Here is a 17,955-nt window from a genome sequence, read left to right on the forward strand (position 1 = left end):
TGAAAAATATCACTAAAGGTACATACTATAAATAAATGTAAGTAAGAACCAAATGAAAACTCTAGAGTTGAAAATATAATCACTGAAGAGAAAAATTCACAAGAGCACTAAAAATATATATGTATGTACCTTTATAAATGTATACATGTATATTTATAAATCCATACAGCTATGTGTATACATATATATTTATAAATACTATATTTATAAATACATAAATATTTACATTTCAGTTTAATTTTTGTATTTGTCACATACTAGGTTTGTGATTCTGTCATATATATATACACACACACAGAGATGTGTGTGTGTGTGTGTGTGTGTGTGTGTATAGCATACTTCAAATGAAGCAATTATCAAAATTGAAAATAGATTAGTGGTTGCCAAGCTGCTAAGGGTTAAGAATGTGAGTTACATATATTACCCCTTACCACAAAATCTGTCTTCAGCTTAATCTCTCACACTCTAGGTTCCCATGCCTCCCCTAATCCCGCTTGAAGTAGCCCTGAGAAACATCGCCCATTCTCTCTCCATACCACCCCCCCAAAAAAATTCTCACTGCCCCAACACTTCAACACTATTTTGTTTTATCTTTCTTATTAAGAAGGCAGGAATGTCAGGCCTCCGAGCCCAAGCCAAGCCAAGCCATCACATCCCCTGTGACTTGCACATATAAGCCCAGATGGCCTGAAGTAACTGAAGAATCACAAAAGAAGTGCAAAAGCCATACCCTGCCTTAACTGATGACATTCCAGCACAAAAGAAGTGAAAATGGCTGGTCCTTGCCTTAAGCGATGACATTATCTTGTGAAATTCCTTTTGCTTGACTGTAATTTTCCTTTATCTACCCAAATCCTATAAAATGTCCCCTCCCTTATCTCCCTTTGCTGACTCTCTTTTCAGACTCAGGCCGCCTGCACCCAGGTGAATAAAAAGCTTTATTGCTCACAAAAAAAAAAAAAAAAAAAAAAAAATGTGGGTAACAGAAAAGTTAATGTGCCTATAAAAGAGCAACAAGAGGGATTCATGTGGTGACTGACATGTTCTGTACCTTCACTGTAATGATGTCAACATCCTAGCTGTCACAGCATAGTATAGTTTTGTAGGACATTACTCTTGAGGATAATTGAGTAAAGGATACATGAGATCTTTCTGTATTATTTCTCATAATTGCATATGAATCTACAGTCATCTAAAAATAAACTCGGAATCAATATGATCTGAGTTTAATTTGTCTCTGCCACATACTGTGTGATTCTGTGATAATCACTTACCTTTTGAAAGCATCATTTTTACCTCTTTAACAGGATCATAATTTCTTGAATCTGAAACTGCCAGTGATAATATATATTCTTGCTATGAGTTTAGTAATAGAACCCTCTGGAATTTTAGCTGAGTACACAGATGGCCAGTTAGTTACTACATTTATTAGCTTTCTCTGTGGCCAGGTTTGACTATTAAGTGACCAAGTTTTTAATCAATGAGATATAAGTGGAAATGATGGGTGAAACTTCTATATCTCTCTGAAGATCAGTTTCTCTCTTTCTGCTTTCCTGATGGAAAGGACATGGAAAAACAGAATAGTGCCTTGGACTTCCAATAGAAGCCTTCTATTGAGTCTGGGAGAACCAACCATCTGCCTGTGCTTTTTACAATCTTGTGAAGTCAAGCTGTTCCACAGGCCCTGCCAACTGTGGACCACTCACCACTGTAGGGCTATATGAAAGATAAATAAATTCTGTCTGATTTAAGCAGTTATATTTTTGTACCAATTTAAACTTGGTAGTTTAGATTGTAGCTGCATTGTATTGCTAAGATAATTAAATAAAGTATGTATAAAATTTTTAGCAAAATGTCCTGTATATATTACATAGTGATTGTTCAGTAAATAGCAATTGTGTATTTTTTGCACCAATAGGAAAAAGTATAAAAACAGCTTCCTCTTTTTAATTTTAACACTTTTTTCTTATTTTATCACCACCCTCACCTTCCTGAAATTGTCTAGCCCCTTAACCTCCAGAAAACACTGGAGGTTAAGTGTTTACAATTCCTGTCTGGGACAATTTTTGGTCTTTTTCCTTCTTTGGTCTGCATTTCTCAAGCACTTCCTTTCCATTTTTCTCTTTCTTTTTGTTCTCAGCTCTGTTCCTCTGGTTACATTTTATCAAGTGTGATTTTACATATTTATTAATGCTGACTCCCAAGTTTATAAACTGAAGGCAGAAAGAAGATCCAAGCCAATATTTCTGATTTATTGCTGCATATATCTGCCTTTTCCTTGAACTTAATATGTCAAGACTGACATCATCCCTGGCTTTCTCATGTTGTTCTGCCTTCTGTGTTTTCTGAAAGTTACCATCTCCTTACCACTTTGAGCTAAAATCTCAGCAATAACTGCATTTCTCCAACTCCTTATAGCATCATTTAATCTTTTGCAAAGTACTTACTTACAGCTCTCTTGTTCTGCAGTAACAACAAATTGCCATTATTGCCAAGAGAAGAGAGCCATCATTTTTACTGCAGGCACTTCCTCTCCAATATTGCATCCTAAACAGGTCGTCTAGGCTCTGCTTGAACACTTTCAGTGATAGGCTGCTTAGCGCACACCCTATGAGGTACCCTACTTCATTTGTGACAGTTCAGTAGACCAAGAAGCAAAGAAGCAACATGGGTATGAATAACAGTCAGGAAAACCAGTGTGGAAAGAGAAAGAAAACCCCATCATTTTCAGAAACAGATGCAGATTTGGGGCAGGAATCAGGAATTCACAAGCACTCCTCTACACATCTTCCCACTAATTATCCTGAGATCTTCCCCGTGCACCAAGTTTTATTAACAAAGGGTTGTAAAGAAGGGCAAGCAGCATACAGGCTTTCCTTATGGAGCTTGTAGACTTACAGAAGAGAGATAAAGCATCTCTCCCTCATATATAAACACAAACAAGTGATAAGAGGCAATGGTGAACAGAGTTTAACAAATAAACATCTTCTCAAAAAATGTAATAGTCTAAATAACCTATCAGAATTAATTTGCCCATAACTCTTACTTTATTGTTTTATTTCCTCAAAAGAATTTTAGTCCTGAATTATCAACATATCTAGGCACCTCTTAGGCACTTCTGAAAATAGGGTTTGGGGAAGCTCTACATAAATGACACTCAGGAAATGAACCCGAGGACTTTACTCCACTTCAGTGCACACCCGTGTCCCTCTGGACAATGCTTTTTCATTGTATCACCTATGCCCTAGAACAAATGGTCCCTGAGGTGACTTGGACACGGTCTTGTTGGGGAGAGATAGGTCACCATGACAATGTCTACTAAGGGGCTATGTCCCTGATGAGAATGCAATAAGGGAAATGTAATAAGGGCTGGCTACTGCTGCCTCTGTTTGCTTCAGGGCTCCATCTGCAAAACCTCAGCCCTGCCATGCCACAAACGACTTAGAGACCAGCATGAAGTATCAACTTTATTGAAGAGTTTCTAGGGCAAACCATACCTGCCCAGAAACAAAAGTTAAGCAACCTATTGACAAATATCAAAAGGCAGGGTATGTGTGCGGATGTGGAAGACAGGCAAGCAAAGAAGTAGGTGTTCTTCTGTGACAAATTATGTCTTTATTCAGGTTAGACACCCTCAAATCCTTCATCCATTCCCTACGATTTTCAGTTCCTCATAATCCCGAAAATCGCTTGAATTTCTCAAGATATACAAAGTGCTTAAAATTTGAAAAAGCTTAATCATTCGAACATCTCAGAGTGAGTACCCTGTCATTTTAATCTTTTATTCATATGTTTAGGATTCTAAATATAGCACCCGAGAAATGCATCCAAAACGTTCACGAGGGTGAAGGATTTTTTTTTTAAGTGGCAATGTGGTAAAATGTTAGAGATTTGTAAATGCATTGGACAGGGTAGGAAAATATATATGGGAAAGGGGAACCCAGAAAGAAGAAAGCCATGATAAGAGAGTCAGAAGCCAATCTTGACGTGTTTAGGGTGTAGCACTTCCCTTGCCCTAAGGCAAGACCCAAAGAAATAGCTGTCATATTAAGTCTACATCTATGAATTCAAATGAGATTTAAAAAAATCTTTTGAATGAATTTGACTGCCATACACAGAGAAGACAGACAAACAAACAAACAAACAAACAAACAAAATCCTTTATTCTTATATAAATGAGTCCACCTGGCTATACCCATGGACATTTACTTATTTCCATGGAAGATGTGTAGTATACAGGTTAAATTTCCCACCATATTTTCATAGCAAGATATCTAGGTTTATTCCACTTCCACAATTTTCTAGATGTATGATCTTGAGAAAAAAAAATCACTCCTCTTTCTGTGTCATTTACAAATAGAAACAATGGTGTTTAAACTCACTGAGCTGTTGTGAGAATTAAGTCAACATATGAAAAATACTCACTACCCTTCACAGAGTAATCAATTATTATTATATCTTCTTTATATGCCTTGTAGATACAGACGAAGACAGTAATTATAATAATTTCAAACAGTCCTCAGTTGTTAATTCACCAGTGTTTTGGTTGGTGCATTAAGATTCTTCAATTTGTGATGATAAATGAGGAATTCAAGGGAAACAAAGGAAAACAAAACAGGCAGTTTTCTCTGGGAGTGGGATATGCCTATGCACAGAGCTCTGCCCAGTGTGTCTCCAGATGAAGGCTTGTGTTGCTTCCCATAGAGCACCACTGAACACCAGGCCATCTACTACTAACCTTCGCTTATGTAATATCTAGAAGGTAGAGGTTAAACAGGAATCCAGGCAAATGTGCTGGTGTGAATAGCTAATTTGGAAGATCCAAGTGACATCTACATGGTTTCAGGCCCACAGAGCTATGGCATCACCAATGTGGTTTACAGTAATAAATTGTGTCATATTATGGGCAAATAATTCTCAGCTAATTATCTCTTTTAATGTCATATAGTCTAATGAAGTAGGAATGACAAATGTTACCAGCAGTGGCAGCAGCAGAACTATTTTACAAATAATAAAACAGGTTCGATATTCCACCCCTGAAATAACATTCTACCTTTTAAATTCCAAAGTTCTTAAAGTATTACCTTATTTATTTCTTAACTAATTTGATATATATGCATCAGTTATGTATTATGGCCAAAGTAATGAACTTAACTAGAATAGAGCAATGAGTGAGATCTCTGCTACCATGGAGGAAAAATCCGGGAAGATACATAGCTACCCCATAGATTTATTAATAGAGTCATGGTCATAATAGCAGCTGTGAGTGTGAAGGACCTTTTGGACAAAGTCCTTACAGAGACACTGTTGTTTATTATGTTTACTCACGTGCAAAAGACGAGAGGTAAAATAACAGAGTGGTGTCTTGAAGAACTCTGATGTAACTGCAGGAATAAATAAGAGGAATGGAAAACAGGAGTAAAGGGGAGGGTAATGTTGAAGGGGAGCATTCAAAGGCAAATAAAAGATAAATTGTACAACAGCATCAATATCATCTAGTCCTGAGAAGACCAACCCATAAAGAGCTGTTCTTGGTTCTGAGGGAAAATGCAATGGGAGAAATCTTCAAGGTGTGCCTCATTAATTATTACTTGGAATCTAAGTTGCCAAATGAGAAGGGTATGTTTAAAGAGATCATCACTGTGTGACTGCTGACATTGCAGGCTAAGCTGTACTCTGCTGCCCTGATGGTAGAATCCTCCCTTGATATAAAAATTGTGCAGCACTAAAGAGGAAGGGCTCCCAGACTGATGATGGAGAAGACACACCTAGAAGTTAAAGCAAGTAAGAAACAAACAAACAAAAAGAACAAATACAAGAAGAGTTCAGAGGGCACAATGCTATGATATACTCAGAGCTACAGAAGGGATCTGAGTACTATGATTCAAAAGTAGTCTATCGAGGAGAGTGTCTTTAAAAAGGGAGAGCAGACTGAGAGCAGAAAAAGAATAAAATAACAGACCATTTTTGGTGGACAATAAGGGCTGAAGTTGCCTTGGTTGGAGAAGAAAGTTCTTGGCAGTAGCAGGCCAGGTGAAATAGCAAAAAGGGTTCAGTTTTCAACAACTGAGCTTGAAACTCATGAAGATGATAACATAATATTACTGAGGAGTGGGCAAGAGGTAGGAGTATGGGCACCTCTGGGCACAAGGGGACCGACTTGCAGACTTTGAATCAGCAGACAATCTAAGCCACAGTAGCTACAGAGCAAGATTGGCTTCCAACAGACTTGTGAACAGTCAGTAAATTTCTAAGACTGCTTCCCATCCTTCACTCCATTTTCCAACAACTTCTCTCCCACATCCCTCAGGACTGACTCTGGTAAGTTGGAATTTCAACCAATTTTATGCAATGCAATAACTGGAAAAGAACGCTAATTTCCTTTAGTTCAATTATCTATATTTTCAAGATATATTATGAATCTGAATGATATAAATTCAAGACTGTACAAATCAAGACTGAAACTCACTCCGGTAATATTTATTGAGTGCCTACTATGTTTTGTTACTGCTCTGTTACACTGATAATAGAGGGGTGAGGACAAGTCCCTCTTCAGATGTTCTGTCATTGTTCAGTCTGCCTTAGCATCTCAATTCCCTTACCTTGTCTCTTGAGAGTTTCCAGCCACCATTTTCAAGTTTTTCCCATCCTCTGTTATTACCTACTCCTGAGGCATGTTGGGCTTCCTTCCTACCCTGTCCCTAACCTTACCACACATGCTTTCTCTTTAAACTCTCTCAGAAAAGTATCTGATGCATTAAAGTCACTGCTTCCAAACTGGACTTTTTGGACACTTGAGGGTACAAAAATAAAAATAAAAATCTCCCAATGTCCAGGCAGGAATAGTTCCAAAGGACTGATTCTCTCATCTTCAAATCCCTTAAGAGCTCTTAAAATTGATCTGCTAGATAAAGTGTCCTTTCCCACTTCTCTTTTCATTTTTTTTTTAACAAGGAAAGGCATAGCAAAATCTTGCCATATGGAAGTGTCCAAGAGCGTAAGTTAGTGTCAATGCCAAAGTCAGTGTCGAGAAAGTAAAGGGCTAATAACTGGGTATCAGATTCTTTTGCAGGTCAGTGGTTAACAATCTTTTGCTTTCAATGCAGTTGAAATAGAAGCTAATCAAGTTGTCAGCTAATAGATGAATGAAAATAATTTTGATGATATGTTACTGAATATTTATTTTCTGGCACACAACTAATAAAAAGTTTAAATAATCTAGTGTTATTTCTATAACAAAACAAACTTTCATTCATGAAGCTATGGTACCTCAATATCACTTATATGTGAACTAGTTTTCTTAGTGTTTACACCTCCAAAATGAAAATTCAGAATAGAATCAATGCTGAAATCTTACTCATTGTGGTAATAAGTCTTACAATACACACAAACATTGGATAAAAGCATAACATACATTATTATGAGATAGTTTTCCAGTAAATTTAAACATTTTGTTCAAATGTTTGTTTTAGATTTTTTATATATTTATATTTGTATTGCTTTAGGTAGATGTATGCTAATTAATTTTTTTTTTTTTTTTTTTGAGACGGAGTCTCGCTCTGTCACCCAGGCTGGAGTGCAGTGGCTGGATCTCAGCTCACAGCAAGCTCTGCCTCCCGGGTTTACGCCATTCTCCTGCCTCAGCCTCCGGAGTAGCTGGGACTACAGGCGCCCGCCACTTCGCCCGGCTAGTTTTTTGTATTTTTTAGTAAAGACGGGGTTTCACTGGGTTAGCCAGGATGGTCTAGATCTCCTGACCTCGTGATCCGCCCGACTCGGCCTCCCAAAGTGCTGGGATTACAGGCTTGAGCCACCGCTCCTGGCAATGTATGCTAATTATATAACAGCTAAAGAAAATCTTTTATAAAGCACTCATAGTCTTAAAAGTACAGGAAACAAAAAACATGTAGGTAGATACAGAGAAATCAATAAAAGACTTGCAATTATAAATATATTACAATACCATGAATTGTGACTTTGGTGAAATAAGTGATGTAAAATTTCCAGTTTTAAAAAGATATGCTCATTTGTGTACTTGTTTAAACAAGTATCGGTGGATATCATTACCTTAGCACTGATATTTAGATTTCACTAGATTTCATTGAATATATAAAGAAGTAATCTGTTTCATTTGAAAGTTCAATTCTCATAATGCAGTAAAAAATTAGACTCCCTGTGGCCACATAAATGTCTGATAAAACAATAGATGTTGTGTCTGTAGTCCTACCTACACAGGAGGCTGAAGTGAAAGGATTCCTTGAGCCCAGGAGTTGGAGTCCAGCCTGAAGAACACAGCAGGGACTCATCTTTAAAAAAAAAAAGAAAAAAAAATTGATGTCAAGTTAAAACTATGTAAATTAGTATATCATTTTTTAAATTTCTTAGAGGAAAATAATGTTTAAAGACAGGTACCTAAATCACACCAAAAATGAAACTGCTTAATGACATGTGACCCAATCTCAAGTCAGACTTGTAATTTTACCAGGGTCTCCCTGGAGATGTCAGGTCACTGGCAATGTTAATGGAGGACTGGAAAAGCGTAGAAGAATGGTTGGGGAAATGACTTCCTCTTTCATTTTCCTGCCTTCCCAGTTGCATCAGTTTCCCATGGTTGCTGTAATAAACGGCCACAAATGTGGTGGGTTAAAACAACAGAGAGTTGTTTTCTCACAGTTCTTGAGGCCAGAAATGCGAAATCAGTATCACTTGGCTCAATTCAAGGCATAGGCAGAGCCGCACTCCCTCTTGAGGCTCTTGAGAAATTCTTCCTTGCATCTTTTAGCTTCTGATGGCTGTGGGCATTCATTCAAGATAAACATCTTGTGGCCAAATCATTGCAGTCTTCAAGGCCAGCATCCTTAAATCTCTCTCTGCTTCATCTTTACATTGCCTTCTCCTCTGTGCATCTGTTTCAAGTTTCACTCTGTCTCTGTCTTGTAAAGACCTTTTTCATTGTATTTAAGGCCCACCTAGAAAATCCAGGATAAGCGCTGCATCTCAAAGTCCTTAATTAATCATATTTGCAAAATAATTGCCATATGATGTATAGATTCCAGGAATTAAGACATGTACAACTTTCAGGAGGTCAATTTTTAACATATTATACCTCCTGGAAATAAGACAGTCTAATTCTAGCACTAAAAATGTATTCAAAAATAAATGTAAAGTGAATGGAAAAATAACTATTCTCTGGAGCAGAGCTTCATAATCTCCTTTGTATTGAATTGTCTCTCCATTTGGAAATGAATATTTTTCAAACCAATCTGCATACTGTCATGTTGCCTTGCATTATAGTTCAAGCAATCTCCCTGAGTTATTGCTTCCTCTTAGTACAATTTCCCTTGAGAGATAAGCTTGTAGGCTCCAACTTGAGGTCACACCTTCTTTTATTCACTCATTCAACAACTACTGAGTAAAGGTGCTGTGGGCTTAGGAGTTTATAGTTGTTTCTAAAGGGTGCAAAGGAAGAGCACATCCTGGACAAGAATCAAAATGCCAAGGCAGTTCTGAAATCACTCAGAAAGTATTTATCAAATACCCACTGTAGTTAAGATCGCTAGGTAATTGAGTACTCAGGTCTGTTAACTTTTCCTATAAGGTGAGAGAAAAAACAGCAAAGTGAAGAGGGAAAATGATATAATAATTAATATACCACTAAGCATCTTCAGTGGTTATAACCTGTGAGAGTATGTTGGCAGTTTGTTGCACCTACCTTTCAAACCTCTTGTTCTTCCTGTGATTTATTTGAGGCACTCAAGTGGACAGAGACCATGAGAAATTTGAGTGGAGGCCATGTCGAAGAGTTTGTCTTGGTGGGTTTCCCTACCACTCCTCCCTTCCAGCTGCTCCTCTTTGTCCTTTTCTTTGCAATTTACCTTCTGACATTGTTGGAGAATGCACTCATTGTCTTCACAATATGGCTCACTCCAAGCCTTCATCGCCCCATGTACTTTTTCCTTGGCCATCTTTCTTTCCTGGAGCTTTGGTACATCAACGTCACCATTCCTCGGCTCTTGGCAGCCTTTCTTACCCAGGATAGTAGAGTCTCCTATGTAGGTTGCATGACCCAACTCTACTTCTTTATTGCCTTAGCCTGTACTGAATGTGTGCTGTTGGCAGTTATGGCCTATGACCGCTACCTGGCCATCTGTGGACCACTCCATTACCCTAGTCTCATGCCTTCCAGTCTGGCCACTCGCCTTGCTGCTGCCTCTTGGGGCAGTGGCTTCTTCAGCTCCATGATGAAGCTTCTTTTTATTTCCCAATTGTCCTACTGTGGACCCAACGTTATCAACCACTTTTTCTGTGATATTTCACCACTACTCAACCTCACCTGTTCTGACAAGGAGCAAGCAGAGCTAGTAGACTTCCTTCTGGCCCTGGTGATGATTCTCCTCCCTCTATTGGCTGTGGTTTCATCATATGCTGCCATCATTGCAGCCATCCTGAGGATCCCTACTTCCAGGGGACGCCGCAAAGCCTTTTCCACTTGTGCCACTCATCTGGCAGTGGTTGTTATCTACTACTCCTCCACTCTCTTCACCTATGCACGGCCCCGGGCCATGTACACCTTCAACCACAACAAGATTATCTCTGTGCTCTACACTGTCATTGTACCATCCCTCAACCCAGCCATCTACTGCCTGAGGAACAAGGAGGTGAAGGAGGCCTTCAGGAAGGCAGTGATGGGCAGATGTCACTATCCTAAGGATGTTCTGGACTGATATACAACAGGTCTTGGGAGAGGCGAAAATAGCAGAATCTTAATAGGGCCTCCTCAAGGATTCAGAATGGGCTTAAAGGGAACACAAATATAATTTGCCAACATTTTCTCTAAATATTGTCTGGGACCTTCTGATACAAATGAAAACTTATGAATCATTTATTTTTTTACAGGGGTTTTCAAACTAAGGTTGGACTAGCTACATAAGAATCACCTGGAAATTTGTTAAAATAAGGATTCCCCGCAAAAAATATGTGGAGAGTGTTACTGAGCATGTTTGGAATGTTACCCTGCCATGAATAATTTTTAAAACTTCCTGGGATTCCTATTTCGTAGACAGTTTGGGATTCCCTGGTCTAAACCAAGCTCATTATTTTATAAGTGAGAAAATATAATATGAGAAAAAAAGGGAATTTACTGGTGGACAGCTCAAGAAAAAAATTTGGTAGACTTCCACGTAACAATTTCAAAGATCCAGATTCTCAAATCCCACATTCATAAGAAATTGCACAAGTATGTTATACCCCAAGACCTAATTTCATATCATCTTATCAATACCCTTTACCTCTACAAAACTCATATTCATTGAAAGTCAAAGCAGAGAGAGATGCAATGCTGATATTTAGCCATATATTCATGACTCAATATGGCTAAATATCCCTCCTTCTCCCTTCTTTGAGTCTCAGGGGAATATAAAGCTGGTTGACCTAACAAATATTGACCAAGTAGTAGGTAAAATGTTCTACAAAGCTTATATACAGATCTTCTCTTTCACTATGGCCAGCACTTGTTTTAACTAATTAGTGCCAGGGCCATACCAATTGTGAAATATTTTAAATTATGTTCCTAGTCAAAGGACTGTAAGAACAGAAAATGCCTCCATAAGAAAGAAGATTGAAGAGCCATAGATAGGATGCAGATATCTCTATGGCAATTGGGATGTCTCAGGTTCATAGTCTGAATCATAGGTATTCTAGCAAGTTCCTTTGATTGTTGGAAAGTTACTTGAATTGCTCAGAGAAGTTTTTCTTATCTTGAATCTAGGCTCATTAACCCAAATTTCTGCATATTGAACCAAATTCAATGATTATTTAGATGCGGGATATGTGACACGAAATAAATATGCAATTGAACAAATTCCAATAAACACAGACTGTTGATCAGTGCACATTTGCCTATTCTGAGACAGATTTTGAGGGAGAAAAAGATATGTGTCCATCAATGCAAACTCCTGTATCAACAATCATTTTAGCTTTTCCAGTATTAAAAACAAAATAACAATAAAAGAGCTGATACTTAAAACAGTTTAAGTTGTTTTATTTTCATAAAATTTCTAAATAGCCTTAGAAACATCTCTGAACATAGCTCAATTTACATTACACTCTCCTCTCCTTCCATAGAATTATGAGAGACATGGAGTTCAGAATTCAGACCCTAGAACCAGCAAATTTCAATTTGATCCTGGCTTTACTAATAACAAGTTATGTGATCATAGGCAAGAAACTTTACATCTCTGCTCATAATTTCTCTTTGATAATAAAAATAATGCCCTTTCCATCATATGGGTTTGTTGCGAATATTAAATAAATAATGCATATGTGGGCAAAGGGTTAGCTTTGTTTTCTCTTTGTGGATAAATTTGATCTTGGATTAATTTCTAGTTCTGCTTTCCTAGAAACCTAATAAACATTACTACACAACATCACTTATGGCACAAATTATCTCTGATCAGCAAATGACCCCTGAACTGGGAGGATGATTAATGTGTTATAGATATCTAGTGGGAAATAATAGCTTCAGGCTACTTTTGTAACTTGGCATGTCTTTGGCAGGGAATTCTAGAAGCTATGGATGCCTATGAAATTGTTACAAGTGATATAGGCGCTTACAGAGCTTGAGGATTCCAAGTTAAGGTGAACTCTGCACCCCTTGATGAAATTTTATGTCCTCCTACCTGAGCTATGACTTTAAATGACAGAGTCTATGCCTTCAATTGCTTTCAGGACTTCTTTCCCGTAAGAGAAACTCCTAAAACTGCCCTTCTGGAATGTTGGATTTACTATCCTGTTTCCCTGAGTTAATTTTATGCCAGGTGAGGCCTTTGATAGTGTGTGGGTTTGTTTGCTGGAACCTAAGAAGACCTTCTGGCATGTAATACCGTTAATTCACAGTAAGCATTTAATAAATGCCAACCTCCATCATTATTATCATTTTATCATTATAAATATCATGATATGCTTCTAAAGGATATGCCTGTTCCATTAACCACGTATTAAACTCACTCTTACTCAAACTGAGATTGGAGAATTGGCTTTCTCTAAGGCACATACAGAAAGGAAAGCTCCAAGCAACTTTGTAACTATGTGGAGTAGGTAACAAGTTGATCAGAAAGTTTAGCCTTCCCAATTGTACAATCTAATATTGTGCCAAGATGTCATCAGATTGAGTCAGTTAAGTTCCTCCTTTAAAAAATGATTAAAACTTGCTATTTCTATGACTCTCATCATGTCATAGTCATATTTTTTCCCATTGGGAGATCACAGTGCTTTTGATTTGTTCTTCCTCTACTGTGAGAGATTCCCATGGTGTTGATGGGTTTAACCACTTACTTCACAGATTTCTTCAAATATTCTATTTTACTCCAACAATGGTGCTTTTAATATAAAACATGCTTTGCAAATGGTTCTTATTTGCAACTCAGTTTCGATTAAGAAAATAAGTGGCTGTTTTTTAGTTGCCTGGCCAAAAGCGACCTCATTTTTCATTGCTATGATAACCTAAATTTTTGAAGCTGAAAACATGCCTGACCCAGGCAATAAACCTACACTTCTGCCATACAGTTGATATCTCAGCTTCTCTTGAAACTAAGACTGGCTATATATCTAATATTTTCCCAATAAAACATAAATGGAATTCTGCTGGAGAGGTTATCTTCTAGAGAGAAAGAGATGGCTGGTGCTGGTGCTAGCACTGCCCCTTTCCCTTTTCTGAACCTGGATTTGATGCCTGGAATTCCAACAGCCATCTAGAAGGTAATAAATATGGGAAGAAAGTTCAACACACTAAGGCTAGAGATGCAGAAATGTATAAAAATCATGGGTGTTTAGTCGTATGGCTGAAAAATTGAACTAGGTTGGCGTAAAAGGAATTGTGGTTCTGGACTGTGAATTTTAAACCGTTATAACCAGGCTCAAGCACATCTTTATTAACCAAAATAGGAATCATTACAATCAACACATTGTTGCCAATGAGAAATAAGTTTGTTTATTCCTAGAGTGTAAAATTCCGTACTTCGGGGTTTGATGAACTCTTGGAAAGCATTTTGTGCATGATGCTGGTTGTGGAAGTGTTTTTCCTGCAAAAAGTTGTCAAGATGCTTGAAGAAGTGATAGTTGTTTGGTGACAGGTCAGGTGAATGTGGTGGATAAGCCAAAGTTTCATAGTCCAATTCATTCAACTTTTGAAGCACTGGTTGTGTGTCATGCAGTTGCATGTTCTGGAGAACTGGGCCCTTTCCGTTGACCAGTGCCGGCTAACGGTGTTGCAGTTTTTGTTGCCTCTCATTGGTTTGCTGATCATACTTCTCAAATGTAATGGTTTTGCTGGGATTCAGAAATCTGTGGTGGATCAGATCGGCAGCAGACCACCAGTCAGTGACCATGACCTTTTTGTGGTGCAAGTTTGGCTTTGAGAAGTGCTTTGGAGCTTCTTCTCCATCCCACCACTGAGCTGGTCATCACCAGTTGTTACATAAAATCCACTTTTCTTTGCAAGTCACAGTGCATTTGGCCCAGGAACTGCTAAAAAATGTACAGTGCAGCAGTTGTTCAAGAAGTTTTGCAAAGGAGATGAGAGCCTTGAAGATGAGGAGCATAGTGGCTGGCCATCAGAAGTTGACAACAATAAATTGAGAGCAATCTTTGAAGCTGATTCTTTTACAACTACATGAGAAGTTGCCAAAGAACTCAACGTCGAACATTCTGTGGTTGTTCGACATTTGAAGAAATTGGAAAGGTGAAAAAGCTCGATAAGTGAGTGCCCATAAGATGAGTGAAAATAAAAACAAATAGTCATTTTGAAGTGTTGTCTTTTCTTATTCTGTGCAACAACAATGAACCATTTCTATCAGGTGTTATAGTTACTGTCTCTTTAATGTTGCAATTAAAAAGACTAGCCAGGGAAAAAGTAGGTTTTTTTTTTTTTCCTGACATGATATCTGCAATTCCAGTAACTATTACTGAGGCTGTTTTATTTTATTTTGATGCACTTTGCTTTGTTTTATTTTACTTGATTTTGTTTTGTTATTTCTTAAGGTTCTTAATTTCTACACAGTGCAGTCAGCTTTTCACCAGATAAAGGTAACAGAGAGGGAGCAGTAAAGTAGCATGCAGTGAAGTTTATCATGATTTTATTTTTTTATTATTTTATTGGCCATCTAATTTGTTTTTTAAAAAATTAGAGTGCGTAGCAGTTGTATATATTTACGGGGCACATGAGATGTTTTGACAGAGGCATGCAATGTGAAAAAAGCACATGGGGTATCAGGATTTTTTGAATGAAATTAATCTTTTTTAAAATAGCAACACTATTCATCCAATTGACTAAATTGGGCTTGAATTTAAAAAGAAAATAAAAATGTTATGATCTTTATTTACAAGACACTTTATAGAAGGCACAAGACATGATCATCTGTTGCAAAATTTTTGTGACTTTAGAGAGGATATAGAAACTTTACAATGTTCAGAAAGAATTATAAAATACTAACACAAAAGAAAAATAGGTCCGTAGTAAACTTTAACTCATTCATCTAAACATTACCCTATTTCTTCTCACCAAAGATAAATGCATAATCATTGTGAATATTTTCTCAGAGCCAAACTTCTGACAATATATAAGCATGTGCTTTTTGTCACTCAACTCGAAGATCTAGTCTATTGTTTTTTTAATATTAACTCTTAAAACTATTTATTTTTTGACAGAAAATAATGACACACTTAGATTTTTTTCCATTTTAAGCACTCATAGTTCTAACTACATATTTTTGTATTGAGAAATGATTATAAACCAAGAAAAGACCAGGTTTTGTTTGTATTTGTTACTCAGTTCACGATACTAGTTAGGAAGATTTTTTTTAACTATCTAAGACAGTAATCATATTTTTTTCTACAAATCCCCCCACAATAGTACTTAATGAGCCAGGAACTTCTGCAATTCCTTATTTTCCTCTCCACTGAAGTTACACATTTTTATTTATTTAAATAAAATGGGATTCAACTCATTTCCTCATTGAGCAGATATTTTAGGTGCCTACTATGTACCAGACATTGTAACGAAAAGCAATGACTTGGGAGAAGTCTCTTTTCTTGAGAATCCTTAGTCTAGTAATTTTAAAATAATTTTAAGAGTCTCAATCATTCTATGTTTCACCAAATTTTACAAACTAAATAAACAGAAGTTATTTAAGAAGTAGCATGCAGTGGGCTCTGCCTCTACTTTAACATGAAAACTGGAAAAATGAAACAGTCTCTTGATGAAGAAGCCAGTTAACTCATGAGTCACTTAGTCAGAAACAGCTTCATTGTTTCTTTCAAATATATTAAAAATTTCAAAAATGGCAAAAACTCTTATGCTCATGTGCAAGTAAATTATAAAGGAAATTGGAAATTAAATGAACTTTTCTGAACACCTTCTATTTGCTTGACATAATACAAATACACACAGAAAAGCATATATTGGTATGGCAAATGTTATTCTAAACAGCTTACATATATAACCCATACCATCATCACAATAATTCTAAGAGATAAGTACTCTTATTGTTTTACTTTTCCAATTAAAAAAAAAAACCGAGAGACAGAATAATTTGCCCAAGGTCACGTAATAAGACATGGCTGAGCCAGGATTTGAACCATGGCACTCTAACTGCAGAGTCTTTACTCGGAGCTGCTACTCAAGACTAAACTTTGGTTTGATGTGTCACCTTTTAAGATGAAGAACGTAATACTTCCAAAGGTTTGAGAACTTACTTACATCCCAGAGCTGACAAAGAGCAATACAAATCCATGTTTTGCTGACTTGAAAGCCATGTCCTCTTTCTTTTCCGTTTCGCAGCAATTTTTAATTATCTGTATCATGTTTTCCTTCTCTATTTCAAGAGAATGGAATTAAAACTGAGTGGTATTAAACCTATATATCTTATTTACTGAACTTTAGATAATAGTAAATAGGAAACAGAGGTTTAATACCACTCAGTTTGAACCTCCTCTGTTATCAGAAGAGGTTCTTGTTCTTGAAGTCTGTCATCAAATTCCTAAGGGCCGAATAAAACTATTACAGTAAAACTATTTGAAAAGAGTAGTGACATGTGACCAGAATGGCTCCTGACACTTAGAAGGTACTCAATACATATTTATTGAATGAATGGTCAGATTCCTATAGAATGGTAACACAGAATGTCACCAAAGAACCAGTAATGAGCTAAGAGACTGCCTGGAAATAAATGAAGTGTTATCCCAGTTTTCTATGGGAAAAAATTTCCTTTTAAAATTTTTTATCAAATTGAAAAATGGTGAGGAGTAAAGAGTGGTTACTCCTAAAAATATGAACTAGGCCCTTTGGAATCTGAAGGGTTTCACTATTTTCCTTAGGGGAATTCTGTTATTTTAAAATAAAGAGCTTAATTTTTTATTGGGAGATGTTATTCTTTTTTGGCTAGTTTTCATCTTTCCCAACTCCAGAAAAGCACAATTCCCTACAATGGTCAACATCCTTCGTAGTAGTGCATATCAAAACCCAACAGAGCCTGTTCACTTTCTACGATAGTCCTAGGTCTGTGGTTCTAAAGCTAATTATCCTGGATGTGCAGGTATCCAAACCCAGGAAACAACATATATAAATAAAGAGATAATTGTCCAATGTCCATGCCAGTTTGTTTTCCATATAATCTTATTGTCATCTACATTCTCTGAGCATCTGTATGCTTCTGAATGTGTACTGGTTGTAGATAATAAGAGTAAATACATAGCATGTTCTTACTCTTTTTTAAAAATACATATATCATCTGAATGTAGTATATTCATTGTTCACATCTATTGAGTTACTGATGCATTACAGTTACTTCTGTGTATACTTATAAGCACAATACCTGAGTGTGTTTGGAGTTTGCAAATGTGCATGTGCTCATACACTTGGGTCCCCAAATAAGGAAGGGTACTTACCATTCTTATTTTCTG

General features: G+C 37.0%; 1 protein-coding gene across 1 annotated transcript; it reads left to right on the forward strand.

Annotated features, from left to right (window-relative positions):
- Positions 1 to 9,770: 9,770 nt before the first annotated feature.
- On the forward strand, positions 9,771 to 10,724 carry LOC105498273 (olfactory receptor family 6 subfamily P member 1). Its single transcript, XM_011770274.3, has one exon. It carries the CDS (start codon positions 9,771 to 9,773, stop codon positions 10,722 to 10,724), a length of 954 nt encoding a protein of 317 aa, XP_011768576.3.
- Positions 10,725 to 17,955: the final 7,231 nt, after the last annotated feature.

Source organism: Macaca nemestrina, chromosome 1 (assembly GCF_043159975.1).
Source record: "Macaca nemestrina isolate mMacNem1 chromosome 1, mMacNem.hap1, whole genome shotgun sequence".
NCBI classification, from domain to species: domain Eukaryota; kingdom Metazoa; phylum Chordata; class Mammalia; order Primates; family Cercopithecidae; genus Macaca; species Macaca nemestrina.